Source organism: Panthera tigris, chromosome C1, assembly GCF_018350195.1.
Source record: "Panthera tigris isolate Pti1 chromosome C1, P.tigris_Pti1_mat1.1, whole genome shotgun sequence".
NCBI lineage: Eukaryota > Metazoa > Chordata > Mammalia > Carnivora > Felidae > Panthera > Panthera tigris.
The window spans coordinates 23,962,703-23,984,997 of NC_056667.1; the positions used below are offsets into that span (position 1 = coordinate 23,962,703).

Genomic DNA, 22,295 nt, shown 5'->3' on the forward strand with positions numbered 1-22,295 from the left:
ATTAAAAAAAAAAAAATTGACCACTGGATTAAGTACCACAGAGCTTCTAGTGATCTTTACGTGGGCAGTTTCAGTGGAATCAAAATCTTCATTGGAATGGGTTCAAAAGACAAAAGTAGAGTGTACAGTTACATAACCCTTTTGAGTTTTGCTATAAAGAGCAAAGGGGATGAGTGTGGGTCAAACAGGATTTTAACATGGAAGAAATAATAGTACGTTCAAAGGCTGACAGGAGTAATCTAGCAGAGGTAAGTTAATGAACAGAAGGAAGAATGGCTGGATCTGGGCCCTTTGAACAGTGATGGAATCCAGTACACAAGTGTTAGAGCTTGCCTGAAGAAGGGCCAGGACAATCTGTCCACACAACCAAAGGAAAGACTGAGCATACAAACAGAGATGCATGTAGGTAAGTAGAGATGCCATCAGGCGGAAATTTCCTTGTTTCTATTTTCTTAGTCTGGGCGGGGGAGGCCGCAAACTGAGACAAGGGGGAAAGAATTAACATTTAAGTGTTCTCGGGGAAAGTCAAGGAGTAAATAAATCAGAGAGAGAAATGAAGCAGGATTGTCAGACGGTACTAAGGTCTATCTAAGGTCACGACTTTAAACACAGACGCGGAGTCAGCGTGTCCAGTTGCACAAGTGCACATGTGCAAATAAGGGGGCGGACTGAACTTCACCAAAAATGGAGGTTAGCCAGGCAAGTAAAATGAAGCAAGAGATGCGGCAGGGCAATTTGCCATGTAGCCAAGTGAATGGAACAACAGCCCACTGAATGGAAGCTAGATAATGAAGACCGGAAGGTGGGAACTTTAAAACAGGGAGGAGGCTCAATGAACTGTAAGTCACACAGTACTGTATCTGCTTACTCTGTTCTTAACATCTACAGATCTAACTCCTCTCCTAAACTAAGGTCCTCACAGTGCGAACAGTGTCTTGTCTTCTCGTCCTTAGTACCCTAGCAGATAAGCTTGTTTTCTGAATGAATGGATGGATGCTGACCCATGGTTTGAAGGAAATTCCCCACCCCAGACCTAGGATATATAATGTTCCTCCTTCCTTACTGTTCTTTAAGAGTTCAAGTAAAAAATTGCAATGCTTCACCAAAACCTATGGTATAAACAAATCCTTTGGTCCTAAAAGCCAGCAAGTTATTGGGAACCCACCTCTTCCCGAGTAGCTTTAAAAAAAAAAAAAAAAAAAAAAAAAAAAAATCCCGTGGAATAAGATGCTGAATTCCTACAATGTTGTGTACAAGAACTGATCCCCGAAATGTACCAGATGTATCCCAACTGCAGTTAAGTTTGCCGTATTGAACACCTGGGTGGCATGAAATCTTTCAACTTCCCAGCCTCTAATTATTTCACCTCCTTGCAGTAATTAGCAGGATCCAAAACAGACCTTGAGAATACTAAGTTTTCTAAGGAGACATAAATGAAATTCAACCTGGGGTGGAGAACAATACACAGACAAAGAGCATGTAAAATATGTTTTATTGTTCTTTAAAAGGGTTCAGGGTTTGGTTTTCAATCAGGCTGCACACCTTTCATCAGTCTGACATCTCTCTCACCATGTCAAACTGGCTTCAGCTAGCAATACTTCATTAAATCCAAAAGAAAAAAAAAACTTTTAATTTTGAGGAAGAAAATCCAGTTCTGAGAACAATTAACATTAGTATGTAATTTAAAACAAAATGAGGGATAATGTTTCTTGTCGCTTTATACACCCTTCTCCTCATACAGAACCAGGAATGTAATTTTCTTAACTCAGGCAGGCACTGATACTGCTGGACACTGCACACACATATACACCCGACACATGCACGCGCGCACGCGCGCACACACACACACACACACACACACACACACACACTCCCCACAAACAACAAAAATCAGAGCATGTCAAAGGGAAAAAGTCTGTTATTGTATTGATCAAAACCCTTGGAGTCAACAGACAGTCTGAGTTTAGATGGTATGCTGTTCTGATCTTGAACCTACGTTAATGGAATCTATTGTAATGTTCTGAAATAAAGAATTTTGGAGAGTACCATCATTTTTCACTTTAAAATTCTAGAAACAATTTCAAAAAGCATTATTTTGTTTTGTTTTCAGGGATGGGGGAGGAGAGAACCTACATACTTTCATTTAGTTAAAAATCAGAACAACTCCGGCACAGGAAATAGGCAGTTCACATAGCCAGCCAACGTCTGAGGTATCATCAGTGTGAGACAAGGTTCCGGTCCATTCCTACTGGCCTAGCTGATCCTAAAAAAAATGGGAAGTTTATGGCTCTGCATAGCAAATTCCAGCAAGACAAGATGACCCTAAGCCTTTATTCAAATCCTTAGCAGCAGAGCACTATTAAGTAATGTTTAGATGAAGGGTGCAAGAGCCCTGGATGGTGTCCTTCAACTTGCTTTGTGAGTGCAGCCCGGTCACGACTGCTTTCTGCAGAAGAGCAGAAAAACAGCTTCTCTAGATCAGCACAATGAACCCAGCAAAGAATCTGTAAAACTGATACTACACCATTTCATCAACAACACAGTCCCTTTGCTATTCACTGGGTTGCTTTAGGTCTCTCTGCCACCCTGGATGGCCTGTGGACACATACTCACTAGGCATTGTTGGTTTTGAACCAGCGATTTTTTTTTTTAATCTCATAAAGAACCTAGTAAGAAAATAACAAGGCAATCAGTGGTTAAACTTAACTGTACATAGAGGGGGCAGTTTGGAAAATATGCATCACAGGCATTTCTCGAGTCCAAAATACCCCATCTTTGCTGTTACTCCTTCCACCATTCTCAAAAATTCATAGTACGAGTAAATCCTGAATAAAAATTTCAAACTATCGGCATTCTCTGATATCATGAGACAGAAAATCAGAGTAATGCTACGACCCACAATTTTCGGTGATGTACAAAGTATGCTCACTCTCCGCCTGGACACACCTTTAGTGATGGCCTGGAGCGCTCCCCTTCAGAAAGCAAAAGTTTCTGGGATACCTACTTAGCTTCATTGGTTGGAAAAGAGAAGAATTCGACTCTCAGCTAAGTTCTCTGAGAAGAAAGACTCTTTTTAAAATGCCATTTCCCCACTAATTTACCAAAACAAAACCAAAACAAAAGGCTCTTGGCTACGTTGCCTAATGTTGAATAGGGTTTTCAAGAAAAGAAACTAACATGAACACCCCATCATCAGTAAAGACTAAAAACCACCTGGATCATATAATATATATGCCACTGCTTTTTTTTTTTTTTTTTTTTGGTGTTTTTTGTTTCTTTTTTTTGTTGGTTTTTTTTGTTTGTTTGTTTGTTTTTTCTAAAAGTGCCCAGGTGGGCTTAAGGCTGCCAGACTGCACACACGTCTACAGCAACAAGGGCTTCTCCTATTCCATCTACAACTTGTATGGGGGGTGGGGGGTGGGGGGATGGGGAAAGAAGAGAAGAGAAAAATATACGCCCACCACCACCAAAAAGAAAAAGAAAGAAAGTCCCACAACAGGGAGACCTATGTGCCAAGCATAATGGAAAAGTGTGCTCCCCAAACAGATGGTTCTGCACAGGCTAATGTTCTGCTGGTTTTCCTTAGAGACCTAGTTTGAAAAGTTAAAAAAGACAGGGGATTTTGATATAATTCAATTCTGACAGAAATTCAAACTCCAACAATTAGGAGCAAACTCATCCTTCACTGAATTAATCCCTTTTTTCTTTCTCTTTTTCTTTTCTTAAACATTTTATTCATGTTATAGAGGGATTTCTTTTTTGCTTTTTTCCAATCATTAGGAGAGTGGTTGAGGAGTACTGAATCCATCGCTACTTTGGTGACACAGTTAAGATTCCAGATTCACATTTCCAGGTACCAAGAGTTCCCTCTAAATGCACAATCAAGTCAGCCTTCGTTTACACTTCTTTCTACTGAACACAGCAGTGCCCATTGGTGTCTCTGACACGCAATCGCATCTTAGGTCGGTATTTCTCCAGGTAAAGCAGCTGTTTGGAATTGAATGCTCCCCTTCTTTTTCTGAAAATACAAGAATGACAAACTTTATCATGGAAAAAAGCTATCTGATTCACTGAAATGCATTATTTATGGCCTAAGGCTTTTCTAACTTCACGCTGTGAAAACCAGCATATTCCTTGTACAGTATCACTTCTTAAGAGAAGGGGCTGATGAATGACCAAGTATTAAATGAAGCAGCAGGCACAGATGGCATTCCTTGAAATATGTCACCTTCCTAGAGCTGCTACCATACATTTCATGACCTCTTGTCACAGTCTTTTCTTTTCTTTTTTTTTTTTTTTTAAAGAAAAGGCTGAAAGGGAAAGGACAAGGTATTAACTGCCAAAGAATTCTGGACAACAAAATAACATGGCCCATTATTCCAGATTGATGCCAAGATTCTGTCTGGGCACTACCATCCCGATTTTGTGCCTGAACAGGTCACTTAAGATTCTTAAGTGATTAACTGCTCCTCTATAGATTCTTCCTTGCCTCTTGGTCATAGTTGCACTTGAAAGGTGTTTTGGACATCCACTAAAAGAGTCACTCGATCTCTGAGACTCTACTACCTATTCATTTTAAAGATTCCTAGATATTCAAGCCATACTGGGCAAATTCTTTAGCGTCCAAATTTGCCACCTAACTTAAAAAATCTTTAAATCTGGGAGCCAACAGTACTGTTACAAGTTTAGCACTTTTGATTTCTTCGATCAAACAATATTTTAAACCAACAAGTGACTCCATACTACAAAAGGGTACTTTCCGTAATTCCTTCTTCTTGTATGGTCTTGCTTTATGTGTTTCTGAACATAAAACTTACTACTCACTGTCTTATAAACTGAACTGCATCTTCATACTTCATTCCACATTCAATCAAAGCAAGTGCAACCAGCACGGGTGCCCTATAGAGAGAAACGCATCTGTAAATATCCACAAGTCTTTGGAATTAAAGGATTTTTTTTTTAACCCAGGATTACATATTACCAAAACAACACGAAGTTTGAGCTTCCCTTTTTTTCCGTGTACTAAAATAGCTGCTATTCTCCTTATACAAATGTCTGTATCATGATAGGGTCTATGGTGATACCCACTTTTAGTAAAGCACTAAATTCTACACCTCGTTAAGAGATCTTTATTTAAAGCACCGTCACATTAGATCTCAAATTTTCACATTATATGTCATCAAAAATTCTTCATTGGCCTTTAACCAGTACTGTAGCAAAATAAGTGAACAAGTATGTCATCCATACTAAGCATCTCAGAATTTTCATTACAAATCCATTTTAATATCATTTCCTCAACAAATACTAAAACGTGCTACATTTCTTCAACAAAATCCTTTCTGTGAGCTACGAGAGTGTCAGAAAATTGGTATTTACAAACAGTTTTCTATATAAGTATCTTTTTTTTTTTTTAAACATCTAACAAGGGACGTTGAGGCCTGAGCAGGTCCCAACCTGTCCTTGGTTTGGAGATGCTATCTGCCTCATAAAGCAAAGGAGAGGGTTTGTCTTCTGGGAAGACAAAGTTGTCTCCTCTGAAAAAGCCTCCTACATAGTTGGATTTGGCATCTTCCAGGAATGGGAAGGCAGGGATTGGGGCCTAGGGAGTCTGTGTTTTCAGCTGAGGGAGAGACAGAAGACTGGATCCTGATCAGAGAGTCCAGAGTGAGATATAGTTACCTCCAGGACTCGTTACTGTGAACCCAGCTTGGGCTTCATGACAGTCACAGAAGCAGACTCCTTAACAATAAAATAATACACACACAAAAAAAAATCTAACAAGGGAAATGATGTTTGAAAATGTCTACTACCTGGGACCGCAAGCTGGTACAGCCACTCGGGAAAACAGCATGGAGGTTCCTCAAAAAACTAAAAATAGAACTACCCTACAACCCAGCAATTGCACTACTAGGCATTTATCCACGGGATACAAGTGTGCTGTTTCGATGGGACACATGCACCCCCTATGTTTATAGGCGCACTATCGACAATAGCCAAAGTATGGAAAGAGCCCAAATGTCCATTGATGGATGAATGGAGAAAGAAGATGTGGTATATATAGACAATGGAGTATTACTCAGCAATCAAAAAGAATGAAATCTTGCCATTTGCAACTACGTGGATGGAACTGGAGGATATTATGCTAAGTGAAATTAGTCAAGGAAAGACAAATACCATATGACTCCACTCATGAAGACTTTAAGAGACAAAAGAGATGAACATAAGGGAAGGGAAACAAAAATAATATAAAAACAGGGAGGGGGACAAAACAGAAAAGACTCATAAATATGGAGAACAAACAAAGGGTTACTGGAGGGGGTGTGGGGGGGAGGGGCTAAATAGGTAAGGGGCACTAAGGAAATATACTCCTGAAATCACTGTTGCACTATATGCTAACTAATGTGGATGTAAATTTGAAAAAATAAAATTAAAAACTATATATATACAAAATTGCAACAAGAAAAAAAAAATCTACTACCTGGCACCAACTTTGGACTACCTGCTACAATAGGTACTAGTTACAAAACTGCCAAGTCCAGTTAGAACACTACCTTCACCCTCAGAATAAAGACTGAAGCTTCTGACCCTGAAGAAGAAACTGTTAGACACTGATATGGAAAAAAAGGAAAACAGCAAACAAAAGGGCTAAGCAGAGGTAACAGCCTGAGTCACCACCACCTTGAGGCAAGAGCAGCCTGCACTAATGTTCTGAGTCAAAGTGCACGTCATAAACTGGCATTTAATCTGCTGCCGATGAGAGTGTTGCGGCACCATTCCACACAGCGCTCCAGGAAAAAGGCTTTGAAATCAACATCATTTTTCATTCTCTCTACATCTCCTTTCATGAGTTTGAAGCTCAGCCATCTTCTCTCCACCTATTAACTTCCCATTCATCTCAATCCAAAATTAACCCCATATAGATTCTTCAAAATCTAAAATTATTTTCATTTCGTTGCCTATTTCAAAGACCTAAGCCTTTGAATATGTGAAATAAGGGGGCGCCTGGGTGGCTCAGTCAGTTAGGCGTCCGACTTCAGCTCAGGTCATCATCTCACGGTCCGTGAGTTCGAGCCCAGCATCAGGCTCTGTGCTGGCAGCTCATGGAGCCTGCTTCAGTTCTGTGTCTCCCTCTCTCTCTGCTACTCACCACTCACACTCTCTCAAAAACGAATATTTTTTTTTTAAATTGAATATGTGAAATAAGGAGAAGGAAAAAAAATACTGAATTAAGACCATATTTTTTTTAACTCAAATAAGATAATTACATTGAATCAGTTTCAAAACAATTTCTGAGTGATCATCTACTAAACCTATTATGGCATTAGAATCAGACAACCAATGAAACACAAAAAGCTGTCTCAAGAAATCTACACCAGTTTTTGCTCTCATTTCCTTTTCTTTCAGGCAAATTAATATTTAGTGTCATAAATACAAATTTCTACCAAAGTGAAGTTTTTGATAATGAATTCACAGACAAAAAAGAAAGAGCTTACCTTCCCAATCCTGCAACACAATGCACTGCAACACAGCAACCTGGCTCTTCACGAAATTTGGTTTTTAACAGGTTCAGCCAATCGTCTACTATCTGATTAGGGGGTGGTGCTCCATCATCAAATGGCCAATCCTGGAAAGGAAAGATCTTTTACATTAAATTGTTATTTTCTCCAGGATAATATCTAATGCAGAATAGCTGCACAGTACACAGCGGGGATTTAAGTGAACTAACTGTACTTTATATACCTATTCTTAATACTGCAATTCTGATCACTATTGAAAAATGATCCAAGACCAAAATTCCTTCTCAAATACATGTAGTCAGCACTGTAAACATCTAGTTTTATCTGATGGAGATCTTTTATCAGAGTGATGAGAAACCAGTGTTCCTCAAATATTTTATCTGAATAAAGCAGTAATTAGACATAATAGAGAAAACTATAAAGCCGAGACAAAGAGAGGATAAACACCTGTCAGTATGACATAAATGTCCACTCTGGCAAAGAATACCATCTGACCTGTACAAATATTTTGAGGATTATCCCCTCAAATAGCTCTAAGTTATGATGTCTTTCCTTTAGAGGAAGACTCTCAAGAAATCACCAGTAGTTGGCATATCGTAACAGAAATATACTACCATCTTTGTGCTTATATATTAAAAAAAAAAAAAAAAAAAAAGCCAAGTAGCAAATATTTTTAAAAGTTCTGCCTAAAGTATACATATCCCATTTAAAAAGCACAGTACCAGACGATAGGGTCCTGAGCAAATGGAGAACTTTTTCTTAAGTATCCCTTTCTCTTTATATTCACCAATTTGTGCATTTTTGGTTTTTTGTTTTTTAAGTAATCTCTACACCCAAAGTGAGCTGAAACTCACAATCTCAAGATCAAGAATTGCATGCGCTATTGACTGAGGCAGCCAGGTGCCCCTCAGGTTGCTTTTTAATTAAGACCAACCCCATGTGCATTTATCATATAGGCAGAGGTTTATCTTCCTTTCTACCTAGCAAAAGACCTAAGAAACCAACATAAATCAGCTTTAAAGAAAGAGGGGAGGGGCGCCAGGGTGGTTCAGCTGGTTAAGTGTCCAACTCTTGATTTCGGCTCAAGTCGTGATCTCGAGGTACATGAGACCGAGCCCAGCAATGGGCTCTGCTTGGACAGCGAGGAGCCTGCTTGGAATTCTCTCTCTCTCTCCCTCTCTCTCTCTGCCTCTGTCCAGTTCACGTGCATGGTGCACACTCTCTCTCTCAAAATAAATAAACTTTATTAAAAAAGAAAAAAAAGGGGAAGGGAATTCACATTTTGCAGTCTCTCTCTTCCATCTAGCTTCAAGGACAGAAATGCAAAAACACTGGGAATTTTTTTTAAACATAAGATTATCCTAATGAGATTGGATAAGGACACTTTAAGACACTAGAGAAAGAAAAAGAAAAGTGACAGAACACTAAATTGATTCTACACTCATGGGCACCACTAGAACATTTCATGTAGCCCATTAGCAATGACAACACATTATGTTTGATTTGTCAACTACACCCCATTATTAAATGGCTGTCAGTGTTACCATTAAAAATGTCACCATAGAGTTTAACTGTAAATAGCAGTAAAACAAGTTAGTGCCTTAGTTGAGAGCTTATTTCCTCTAATACTTCCTAAAATGTACCTAGTTAAGTAACAGTAATATGAAATATGCTTCACTTATATAAGCAGTCTCTACCAAAAAAATCATCAAAATAACTTAGAATGGTCTGAACTTCAAACTGATGGACATAAATGAAACTACCATTATTAGTCTTCCAATATGCCTCTGATTTGTAAGAACATTAGTCAAAGGATTTGAAAAGTCTTATTTTGGGGATATGCCCTTATAAAGTGTTCCAAACCCTCCTCACCTACCAAAAGTAGATTAACGATCCACTTAAAATCTCTGTCTGGGAAAAGGAAAGAAATTCCAAGCTTAATTCTAAATGTTCTGGTTTTTTATAAGCTTAAATTAGACCTTTAATTTTATCTGATCACAGCTATTTGAAACAAAAACAAAACAATAGCCTAGATTTAAGGGCCTAACATAAATCCCAGCCCTACCATTATCTTCTACAAACTAGTTCAAGTTCTTTAGTTCATTTCTCTTTCATAAAGGTGTTTACCAACATTACTGATTCAAACAGACTATGGTCAACCCACAGTTCATTTTCTGACCCATGCCATATGTCAAAAACGGATTTCTCATCTGGCCACTGGAGATCATACTCACAACATAGGAAAAAGAACTTGTATTTAGCCTAGTTTCAGAAAAAAAAAATTTTTTTTTTAACACAGGGCTACATTTTATACAAGTTTCTACTTATTCCCCAGTGATTTACAGCCAGAGGACCTTAAAATCATTTAGAAATGGGAATGCAAGCAAATTATTACCATGCCATACTATTAAAATACATTTTTTTTTTTACAACATAATGCTTGGGGGCACCTGGGTGGCTCAGTTGGTTAAGTGCCTGAATTTTGATTTCAGCTCAGGTCTTGATCTCATGGTTCATGGGACTGAGCCTCAGGTGCAGCTCTGTGCTCGCAGTGCAGAGCCTGCATGGGATTCTCTCTCTCTCTCTCTCTCTCTCTCTCTCTCTCTCTTTCTCTCTCTCTGCCCCTCCCCAGCTTGTGCGCAAGTGCACATATACTTCTCCCTCTCTCTCAAAATAAATAAATAAGCATTAAAAAAACAGGGCGCCTGCATGGCTCAGTTGGTTAAGCGTCCAACCTTGGCTCAGGTCATGATCTCACAGTTCAGGAGTTCGAGCCCCACGCTGGGCTCTGTGCTGACAGCTCAGAGCCTGGAGCCTGCTTCAGATTCTGTCTCCCTCTCTGTCTGCCCCTCCTCCACTTGCACTCTTTCTCTCAAAAATAAATAAACATTAAAAAAAAATTTATAAACAGAATAAAAAATAAATAAATGTTTAAAAAAAAAAAAAAAACCTAATGCTTGGTTGTTTTGTTTTTATGTTTTCACCAAAATGAAGGCGAGGAAACTTTACAAATCAGATATGAGACAGCTGCCTTACCAAGAAGGCATTTATTTCCTTTGCAACTGACTTTCCAACCACGGATGACCAATGCATTAAGACTACAAAAGTACCTCTCAATAAATAACCTTGTACCAATATCTTCTTTATTACCTTTTTCCTAACCAACTACTTACAACACCACAGTGTCTTCCCACAATCAAATCAAATAGCTCTAAGACACCTAAGACTACAAGGTCATTTCATTACATGCTCTTGCAATTTAGACAATTATTTAGGGAAAAATAGCCTAATGCTCCTGTTTCTGATACATGAAATAGTGTATTTAGGGGCTAAGGAGGAATTTAAAATAATTCCAAGCACTTTATGCTCAAACTGAGCATAAATAAATCTAATCACACATGAGCTTGTTAGAAGCCCACCAAAACGTGTCAGAACCTATGCTGATTACTCTAGAGCAAGATGCCTTCTCCCTCTCCCTTCTTAACCTCTTCTCCAACCTTTTTGTCCCCTATAAGTTATCCACAAAACATTAAATAACAAATAGCATTTGCAAAGTGAGACAGAATACAGCTGACCCTCACACAACATGCATTTGAACTGTACAGATCCACTTACATGCAGATTTGTTTTCAATAAACAGAGTACGGTACTTTAACGTATTTTCTCTTATTTTTTCTTAATGAAATTTTCTTTTCTCTAGCTAACTTTATTGTAAGAATATAGTACATAATACCTATAACATACAAAATACGTGTTAATGGACTGCTGATGTTATTAGTAAGGCTTCTGGTCAACAGTAGGCTTATTAGTAAAGTTTTGGGGAAGTCAAAAGTCATATGTGGATTGGTGTCTCTAACCCTGCATTCAAAGGTCAACTGTATTTCCACGTGACTTAATTCCTGATGGAAATTACTTTCAGCTAGATTCAAAACAGTAGCCTAGAAACAAAAACTAAATATTGCAATAATTTCCTAGAGAAAACAAAATCAAATTTCCATTTTCTTGAAATAAGTGTACATTAAATTTTGCTTTTCATTTGTTGAAAATACTTTGCATATATAGACTTTAAGGGCACAAATGAACAAAACTGCCAATCTAAAAAGTTTAAAAGACTGCTATCAACGTTGTACCTCCTAGAAGCTTAAAAAGCATACTGAATGTCCAGTTTTCAAAACAGCTATGTTTAAAAGGTACTACTAGTAGTTCGTAATGAAAAATGAAAACACTACACACTCACTAGAACGTGGATTCCTTCTTTTTCAACTGGAGCTTTATCATATGTAGCATCACAAACTCGAACCAAAGTTGTCACTCCATACTTCTTAAGTTCCTTTGAAGAAAAACAAATATAAGGGAACTTACTTTTAGAATCTGCAACCAAAACTTTAAAAGCATACAATTACGAATTGAAGCAATGAGACATCACTCTCAAAAGATCAAAATCATTCTCATTGTGGCAACATATAGAATGGACACTCAAGTTCTTAATGGAAGCATCATTATGATTCACCTTTATAAAGGGCAGTTTGGTAACCTGTCACAAAACCTTTGAAAGCACACACACACTATGACCTAGAAATCCTACCTCTGAGAATTTATAGTAACAAAATAATTAAATATACACCCAAAGACTTAGGTACCAACATGTGCAGCATGGGCTGTTTGGAATGGTAAAAAGGTAGAAACATTAATGGTCCAAAAACAGGGGAACAGTTAAAGAAAGTATGGCATGGGGCACCTGCGTGGCTCAATCGGTTGGTTAAGCGTCCGACTTTGGCTTAGGTCATGATCTCGCGGTCCATGAGTTCAAGCCCCGCGTCAGGCTCTGTGCTGACAGCTCAGAGCCCGGAGCCTGCTTCGGATTCTGTGCCTCCCTCTCTGACCCTCCCCTGTTCATGCTCTGTCTCCCTCTGTCTCAAAAATAAATAATAAAACATTAAAAAAAAAAAAATTACAAAAAAAAGAAAGTATGGTACATCCATACAGAATACTGTGACAGCTATAAAAATAATACTAAGAAGGTTGGGGGGATGATAAAATATAATGTGATCCTATGTATATGAACGTAAGCGAATATATACATATATGTAGAGAAAAACATCCAGAAGACAGGTATTAAGAAGAGTTAAGTATTTTTAAACTGTCTTTTTAAAAATTTTTTAATGTTGATTTTTGAGAGAGAGAGAGAAAGAACCTGAGCAAGGGAGGGGCAGAGAGAGGGGAGACAGAGGATCCGAAGCGGGGCTCCGTGCCAACAGCAGACAGCCCAATGTGGGGCTCAAACTCATGAACTAAGAGATCATGGCCCGAGCCAAAGCCAAAGGCTTAACCAATGGAGCCACCCAGGCAACCCTAAACTGTCTTTTGCTTATATGTATCTTCTGATTTTTACATACTAAGTACCACTGCTTTTTTAATTTAAAGAAACAAAAAGTGGGATGCCTGGCTGGCTCAGCTGGCAGAGCATACAACTCCATCTTGGGGCTGTACATTCAAGCACCATGTTGGGTACAGAAATTACTTAAAAATAAAATCTTTAAAGGGGCTTCTGGGTGGCTCAGTCAGTTGAGTATCCAACTCTCGGTTTCGGCTCAGGTCATGACCTCACAGTTTCAGGGTTCGAGCCCCACGTCTGGCTCTGCGCTGGCAGCACAGAGCCTGTTTGGGATTCTCTCTCTTCTTCTACCCCTCCCTTGCTTGCACTTTCTCTTTCGCTCAAAATAAATAAACCTAAAAACATTTTTTTTTTATTTAAAAAATTTTTTTTTTTTTTTTTTTTTACATTTATTCATTTTTGAGAGACAGAGAGAAACAGAGCACAAGCAGGGGAGGTGCAGAGAGAGAGAGAGAGGAAGACACAGAATCCAAAGCAGGCTCCAGGCCCCGAGCTGTCAGCACAGAGCCCGATGCGGGGCTTGAACTCACAAACTGCGAGACCAAGACCTGAGCCAACGTCAGATGCTTAACCGACTGAGCCACCCAGCACCCCAAAAACATTTTTTTAATGAATAATAAATAATAAAATATTTTAAAAAATAAAAGGAAACAAAAGTAATTTTGAAATTAAGATTAAAAAGCGGTATCATGTTATAAAGCCAACAAACATATAATTACAGCCAGAAGCCTTGCTCCTTTAAAAATTTTCCTCCAGGGCGCCTGGGTGGCTCAGGCAGTTGAGTGTCTGACTTCAGCTCAGGTCATGATCTCACAGCTCATGAGTTCGAGCTCCACGTCAGGCTTTGCCCTGATAGCGTGGAGCCTGCTTCAATCCTGTGTCTCCCTCTCTCCACCCCTCCCCTGCTCTCTCTCCCTCTCAAAAATAAATAAACATTTAAAAAAAATTTTTTAACAAATAAAAAATGAAAATTTTCTCCAGTAATGCCTAATCCAGTGACTACCTATCTTCAATGGGTCACCAACATCTTTTTATAGTTGCAGGACAGTGGCTTCTGCCACTCTCGGAGTCTATGGCCAAGGAATCCACAGGCTGAAAATAGTATCACATAATTCAACCAGGCTTAAAGGTGACTGAACAAGCTAAGGGCACACAGGCCTGGAATCAACTTACACACTGTGTACACACAGTTAAGAAGCTCAGGGAATTATAAATATAAATAAGCAGGAACAGTGATATCCTACAAGTGTCCATCATTTGGTTAACTAAAGGGTAAAAGTTATTCTAATTGCTAAAGGACTTTATTTTTCAGAGAATGGACTTCTTCTAAAACAGAGTCAGGAAAGTTGTTGCTATTACATGGAGTCAGTAATTTTAAAACACTTCAAAATACAAATAAAATCCTATTAAAATGAACTCCATAGTAGCCATTCACTGAAAGGTTATGGTACAGTTTTTTATAGTAAATATTTGTGTCCTTATGAAAGTCAAAACCTCTTCTGAACTCCATTTTGCTATCTGTAAAATGAGAGGGGTAGATTTAGAATCCCTAGGAGTTCATCCAGCTAAGTTTACTCTATAAATACAGCAGAGAAAATGAAAGATCTGACATAAAAATGTTACCTATAATACCTTTCCTCCCCATAAGGTTTTGATCCTTGTAGATGATAGTTACGACTGATAAGTAGTTCTGGAGTAGCTTTTTATCAAAAGTGGCTAGAATATTTGAGGCAGACCTGGGTTTCAGGGTCAGAGACAGTTCTACTATATGTTGTGTACCTCTAGCCAAATTACTAAATTACCAAATTGCCTTGAACCTCAATTTCCTCATCTGTAAGAGGAAGAAAATAACAGTACCTATACCTCATAGGGCTATTCTGAGTAGTAAATAATATAACGCCTAAAACTGCGCTTTTTTTTTTTTATAAGACTGATTATAACGTTGGGTACATACTAAGTATTCAATAAACATTATTTTTATTATTAAAAATCTGACAAAAGAACTGCTAATTACGTAAAAAGGATATTAAAAAAACCAGCACTAGACAATCTCCCCAAATTCTGTAAGTGTTCTTTTAAAAACTGTTGTAGGGGCGCCTGGGTGATTCAGCTGGTTAAGTGCCCAACTCTGGATTTCGGCTCAGACCATGTTCTCATGGTTCGTGAGATCGAGCCCTGCCCTGGGCTCTGCGCTGACAGCACAGAGCCTGCTTGAGATATTCACACACTCTCTCTCTCTCTCTCTCTCTCTCTCTCTCTCTCTCTGTCAGCCCTTCCCCTGCTCACTCTCTCTCTAAATAAATAAACTCTAAAAAAAAAATTGTTATAATTAACTCAACCCAATTTAAACAGAGACTGGGAAGGATGACCACCCATATTCCAATCACAGAAATAAATGGCTTTGTGGTAAGAGATTTCTTTACTAATGGTGTTCACTTATAATGGAACTTTACCTATAAATCGACCCAAAAAGTAGACCATACTACAATCTTACCTCTGTGAACTTGTTGAGGGTAGCATTGGTAGGGTTGTGAGTTATCAGAAAACGCATGTTCTCATAGGAGATCTCCACAGGGGCTGGACGGTTCATTATGGCAAATAAAAAGTGTGAGCGTGCGTGTGTAGGTGTGATGGGGAAAATGAAAAAAAAAAAAATCAATAAATCTTGAAATGTTTCACAGCAGAAAACATTAAAAAGACCACTAAAATGCCTAGTATCAATCAGTGTTTTCTCTATTCAACTTGTTTATTCTTTAAGAAGCTTCTCTCTTCAAGGTAAGCAGAAGTATTTAGAATCCACTTGAATCCAAATTCAACTTGGGCCTCAATGTCTGCAGATGGATACCTTCGGACTCCAAAAATTCCAACTACATACAAAACTGAAGTAGCCTTTACTACATTTAGGCACTAGTGAGACAAGTTAAAAGTGTAGGTTGCTTTCCACTTTTGTTTACTTGATGCTTAATTTTACTGGAGTCATTAAAAGAAATATGCTTGCAATAAAAAAAAAAAAAAAAAAAAAAAAAGCCAACTGTTTCTGAGGCCAGTCTCGGTGTCCAGAGTCTTCAAGGCAATGTTAATTATGGCACATAGAAGCCCCAAGCTCACTTGTCAGCGAAAACGCTGTGCTGAGCCTGGCAGAAGTCTGCCCTCACGCTCAGAATCGCCATAAATGTGCAACGTATATTCCAACGAAAAACCTAGAGGAGAAAAGCAGAAATAAAATGAAGTGGAGGTTGACAGCATAGTAAACATGATGCTCAAAGTCATGAATACATTCTCTGTGAGCCCAAAGAGCTCTGAAATGCTGAAATGCCACCAAGTTTTAATTACTGTCATCTATGAAGACTAGGATAAAAATGTATACCAAGAGTTTTAAAAGTCCAAAATTCAAAAGTGTGTTTTTTCTTTTCTAAAACGGGATTCAGCAAAATTTCTGTGTCAATAAGATTATTTGTAACTCAAGTCATTTTTTAAATGACTGAATTTTTAAATTCACTTAAAATAATTACTAAAATATCCTTAAAGAACCTTCCGTCCATAGGCTCTTCGTAAAGTTCACAGCAATCTTATTCTTCTGCTTTGATGGTTAAGTCTTTCATAGACACACTTTGCTTAAAATAAGATACATCTGTAAATGGATGAAGGATATTTACCAAAATTCCACTCTGAGGACTGAATTCTTTCTATCCAAAGGATATGCAATGGCCCCCAATTATAACACTAGTCCATAAAGTACTTTTTGAAAAATTAGCTTATTTTCCTCACAACTCTGAGTACTTATTGCTACCTAGAAGGAATGAGGAAAGAGCATCAGAAAAGTGAAATGACTTGTCTAGGTAAATGTCTTCTGTTAATCCAATGTTTTTCCAATGTACCACACATAATGCCTGCTACCTCAACTAATGCATGAATCCCATCATCTCATTTCTAGCCCAGTTTACTTCTTTACTATTTCTCACATCACATCTCTTATCTCCAGAGTACAAAGCATCTAAAGGTCATTGATTCACACAGCATTCTTCTGCCCAAATATTAATCCATCCCCAAAACAAGGCAAAAAAGTGGCAGAATTTTTTAATATTATTTTGGGCCTGCTGCTTTGAAACACAGTAACCTTTATAGTTAGCTCAGTCAGAGTATCAAGATAATCATAAATTGCTCTGGGGATGCCTGGCTGGCACAGTCCGTAAGGGTTTGGAAGTGAGGATTTGGGAGTTGGAGCCCCACCTTGGGGGTAGAGATTACTCAAATAAATAAATCTAAATAAATGCATAGCTCTGGAAATAGGGACAGGGTCTAAGTTCTTTCACTTGCCTCTTCTCAGCCACTAGTAAACGCTTATTTAGTAGTCTCTGAAAAGATGATTTGACCAGATAGAAAAAGACATGGAAGATAATGGCTACAGAACCATTTTCAGGAAGAAACTAAAATACATCTAAGAAAGAACCTAAGCTTACAAACTTTCAACCTATTCTATTTACAAGTCATCTTTTTATGATATTCTTATGGCACTGTACTGTATTTTGTTGTCAGTGACATACTTGTGACTACGTTAACCATGGACACAAGCACAAAACACATAAGAAATCCAAAATGGCATTCTAAGAACTTCAATACCTCAGCAGAAGTTATACACTACAGTAAAAACATGAAACTTCTATACTCAAACTAAGAAAAACAAGAATATACACCACCACTTTCCCAACTCCTAATTCTAACTCTAACCACAAAACACAGCCACCTTAGATTACACATTTCATAGAGTACTACTCCCTGTGCAGTCAAGGAATTTTAAAGCTACAAGAAACTTAGCAACTACTCTGACCTTTGGTGGGGGGGGGGGGGGGATGATGTTTGGGAGGCAGATTAAAATGACTTAACTAAGACCACATCCCTAATAAGTAGCAGATCAAGGACAAGAACCCAGATCTCCTAACTCCACTCATGTTTCCAATTTTGACTAGGAGGAACCCACATATTTTTCAAGTCATAATTTTTTTTTCATGCAACTGTAACTTTTCTTCAAATATTTGCTTGGATGTTGATCTGCAACTCTGTGACCTTAAATAAGGGGAGAAAAGATTATTAAAGTAACCACTCAACAATGGTTTGCATGCAGTGAAAAGCAAAACACAAGGAAATTCTAACCTGTTTGAATCCCTTTGGTTTAACGATGTTATCACAGCTAATATGTGTGTCAGCTGAGGAAAAGCACTGAAAGACCTGCTTTGTAGGGATGGCCAGGCTTAAAAGGTTACAGCTCTAGCATTAAGTTTTCTACCTAGTCTCCAGTGTTTGTCTGCTCAGCAAACAAAACAAATGTTATCCCATCTTACTCCTCCAACTTCATTTTAGAAGGACCACTTCCAAGGATAAGGATAATTCGTTATTAGATTTTCAATTCTTAACACCATACTGAGATCCCCAGCAAAGGAATTTCTGCCAAATGAAACAGTATGTTCTATCAATGTTAACAGATACATGATAAAAACAAGCTTCTGCTCCTTCTCCAGCCCCCCTCCCCAGTTCAACTACACATCAACAGTTAAATGCTCTTGCACCTGTCAATTCAGATAAACTAATGTTAATTCCTGTAACAGACATAAGAACACAAAACAAGCAGTCTGTAAAAAAAATCATAAACAACTCACCACAGCTGGAAAATACTCAAAAGTTACAAAGGCCTGTTATTTCAGCATAAACTTAGCACCTGCACATCTTACAGGAAAACTTTCTTCTAAAACTGTCTCACTGGCATTAATTAAGTAATGTTATCTTTTAGAGAACTTAACTTTTAAAATGTTGAATTTGGGACATCTCCTATACAACATTTCCATTTTTAACAAAAGATGGTAACTTCACTGCAGGATTAGAAGGAATGGTCTGTGACAGAAAAATCCATTTGATTTTTTTTTTTTTTTTTTTTTTTTTTTTTAAGAGACAGAGACAGAGCAGGAGCAGGGCAGGGTCAGAGAGAGAAGGAGACACAGAATCCGAAGCAAGCTCCAGGCTCTGAGCTGTCAGCACAGAGCCTGACCAAGGGCTCAAACTCACGAACTGTGAGATCATGACCTGAGCTGAAGTTAGAAGTTTTTAACTGAGCCACCCAGGCGCCCTGCAACCGTTTTAATTTTTTTTTAATGTTTATTTATTTTTGAGACAGAGAGAGACACAGCATGAGCAGGGAAGGGGCAGAGAGAGAGGGAGACACAGAATGTGAAGCAGGCTCCAGGCTCTGAGCTGTCAGCACAGAGCCCGAGGCGGGGCTCGAACTCACGAACTGTGAGATCATGACCTGAGCCGAAGTCGGACGCTTAACCGACTGAGCCACCCAGGTGCCCCCCTGCAACCGTTTTAAATTAAGGAGACGAAGAGAGGAAAGAGGGAAAGAGAAAACAGAATAAAGAGGAGACTGGAAACAAGCAAGCAGAGGCCTACCAAGCTAAGATAGTGTACTGCCAGAAAGACTAAGTCAGTAACACAACAGAGACTACTTAAAGCTTTGAAAAGCGGTGTATTAGAGTTTAAATGTCCTGTGTCAAGTCTAGTCCTAACATCTACTTAGATGAGAATCAAAAACCAAAATACATGAAATTATACAATAACCATCAGTTAATCATGGTATATTCTTAAAAAGGAAAACTATGCCGAGGTTAAAAGGAATAAAACACATCTATGTGAAATATGGAAAGATGGCTAAGAGACTAATAAGTGAAAAGAGCACATGATAGTATGAACAGTATATACAGAAACATCTGTGAGTGCTGTACAGCTTTCATACCCATCAATTATCTGGAGAGTTACAAAGAAGTAACAGTGGTTGTCTAGGGGGTGGAAGGGACTGGAGCTGGAGGCCAGAACTCTGAATTACTCTACCATAATACATACCTTTTGAAATGTTTTGTTTTTCATATATATGTATATATATATATGTATATATATATATATATATATATATATATATATATACATACACACACACATACATATATTACTTTTATAAAATTCTAGGGTATGGGATGCCTGGGTGGCTCAGTCGGTTAAGCATCCGACTTTGGCTTAGGCCATGATCTCTCCATTCATGAGTTCGAGCCCCATGTCAGGTTCTCTGCTGTCAGCACGGAGTCCACTTCAGATCCTCTGTCCCCTTCTCTCTGCCCCTCCCTTGCTTGTGCATACACGAGTCCCTCTCTCTCTCTCAAAAATAAATAAATATACTTTTTAATTAAAATGAAATTCTAGGGCGATAAAGAACCCTACAATGATTTACAATTTACGTTCTCAGGGCACCTGGGTAGCTCAGCCCATTAAGCAACTGACTTGATTTCAGCTCAGATCATGATCTCACAGTCGTGAAATGGAGCCCCACATCAGGCTCCACGCTGGGCTGTGAAGCCTGTTTAAGATTCTCTCTCTCCCTCTCTCTCTCTCCCCCTGCCCCTCCCACACATGCATACTCTCTCTTCCCTCCAGCCCCCCAAAAACTAAAAACTACAATTTACATTCTCAACAGTGCTATAACCATAGGATTACAAAGAGCCTTAAGAGAGAGCTAGTCACTCTGTCCCAGGCAGGCCTGTACCTACACAATTCCAGACAGTTTTCTTCTTTGTTAAAGATATTAAATTATTGGGGCACCTGGGTGGCTCAGTTGGTTAGGCATCTGACTCCTGATTTCAGCTCAGGTCATGATCTTAGTGTTTGTGAGATTGAGCCCCAAGATGGACCCACACTAACAGCCTGCTTGGGATTCTCTTTCTCCCTCTCTGCCGCTTCTCCCACTCACACATGCATGTGCACTCTCTCTCAAAATAAACAAACTTTAAAAAAAAGTATTAAATTATTGAGTAACATTCAGGTTCCTCTTTCGCAACTGTAATTCTAAGTTCAAACATCAATGAACAGAATTTGAGGGCAACCCAAACTTACTAGGCATCCTTTTAAAAATCCTGTCAATCCACTCACATCAAGTTTTCCACTGAGAAATTACCCCTATTTCCAAATTAAATAATACAATAAACCCTCTAATTTGATGGGTCACACCAGTATTCACCAAATTAAAACAGTAAATTATAACATAAATGCACAATAAAGAATTCTAGACCTAAGAAAAAATCTAAGAGCAAAGGTCTAGAAAAACAAGTAAGCATACGTTTACTGTTGCTTTTCTTACCAGAAATTCTACAGGAAGTCATGCAAATTTGAGTCAGCTTGGTTTGTACAAACAGGCAACATGAAGGCATTATACTGCATATAAGGCTAAAACCTTGCAACAATCTCTTCCTAAAACAAATTCATCTCACTTCAACAAAGACACCAGCACTTCTCTCAAACTAGAAATGAATAATCTGTCAACGGTAAAGAATTCATTCTTCTGAAGAGTTAAGACATCCTCCTTGCAATTTGGCTAATTAACAATTTATTAATAATTCAAGTATATATTAGACATTTCCTATGCATCATATACTTTTATAGATGCAGCAAGAGCAGTAAACAAAAATTCCTGTCAGGGTGGACCTTATATTTTAGTAGGCAGAAAAAGACAAACTATGCCACTGTTACAGAGGAAAAGGCAAAGTAGGGGAATCTACAGTGCCAGAAAAGAGAGGGATTCCAATTTTAAATAAGGCTATCAGAAAAGGCCTCACTGAAAAAAGTGACATTTTATCCAAGACCTGGGGGTGTGAGCCAAATAGATATTTGAGGGAGCATTCTAGGCAAAAGGGATTAGCTGTTGCAAAGGTTATGAGGTGGGGCCATGCTTGGAGTGTTCTAGGAACAGCAAGGGGGCTAGTGCTACCAGAGCAGAGAAGGCAATGGAATGAATAGGGTCAGAGAAATAAGAGAGCCTTAAAGGTCAATGTAAGTATTTCGGTCTTGTTCCAAGAAAAATGATAAGGTTTCAAGGAAGATTGACAACTTATGTTTAAAAAGACCACTCTAGCTGCTATGTGGAGACAGATAATACGAGTAGTGAGGGCAGAAACAGGGAGATCTGGTAGGAACCACTGCTAGCCGTATCAGGAGAGAAATAGCTTGGACCATGGTAATAGCAGTAGAGGATAAGGAGGGATCAGTTTCAAGATATACTTTGAGGTAGATCTGTCCAGACTGGATGTGGGGTCTGTGAAAAAAGAAGGCCCTGAGTAACTCCAAGAACTCAGAGAAGCCTAACTTAATATTCTGAGTCTATTCAAACAATGGACCATAAAATCACCACAACACCACGCAAGAAGAGTAGGGAAACTTCTGTATCTACTGCATCCTGACCATTTGTGGGAAAATGTATCTTAAAGACTTGTTAATTAAGGAGAACTCAACTTCGCTAATGAATCTTCTAGTTACCTGGTCTCAAACTGAAATCGTACTCTTCTTTCATA

The 22,295-nt window shown here is 38.5% G+C and overlaps 1 protein-coding gene across 1 annotated transcript in view; it reads right to left on the reverse strand.

Moving 5' to 3' along the window:
- Nucleotides 1–1,475: 1,475 nt before the first annotated feature.
- Nucleotides 1,476–22,295, reverse strand: part of PTP4A2 (protein tyrosine phosphatase 4A2) — a 30,722-nt gene continuing 9,902 nt past the window's right edge. The window contains exons 2-6 of the mRNA XM_042996272.1: nt 15,407–16,112; nt 11,755–11,847; nt 7,494–7,624; nt 4,825–4,899; nt 1,476–4,018 (exon numbers count right to left, since the gene is read on the reverse strand). Of these exons, the coding sequence (XP_042852206.1) occupies nt 3,910–4,018; nt 4,825–4,899; nt 7,494–7,624; nt 11,755–11,847; nt 15,407–15,502 (504 nt within the window). The 5' untranslated portion in view covers nt 15,503–16,112 and the 3' untranslated portion in view covers nt 1,476–3,909. The remainder of the gene's footprint in view (nt 4,019–4,824; nt 4,900–7,493; nt 7,625–11,754; nt 11,848–15,406; nt 16,113–22,295) is intronic.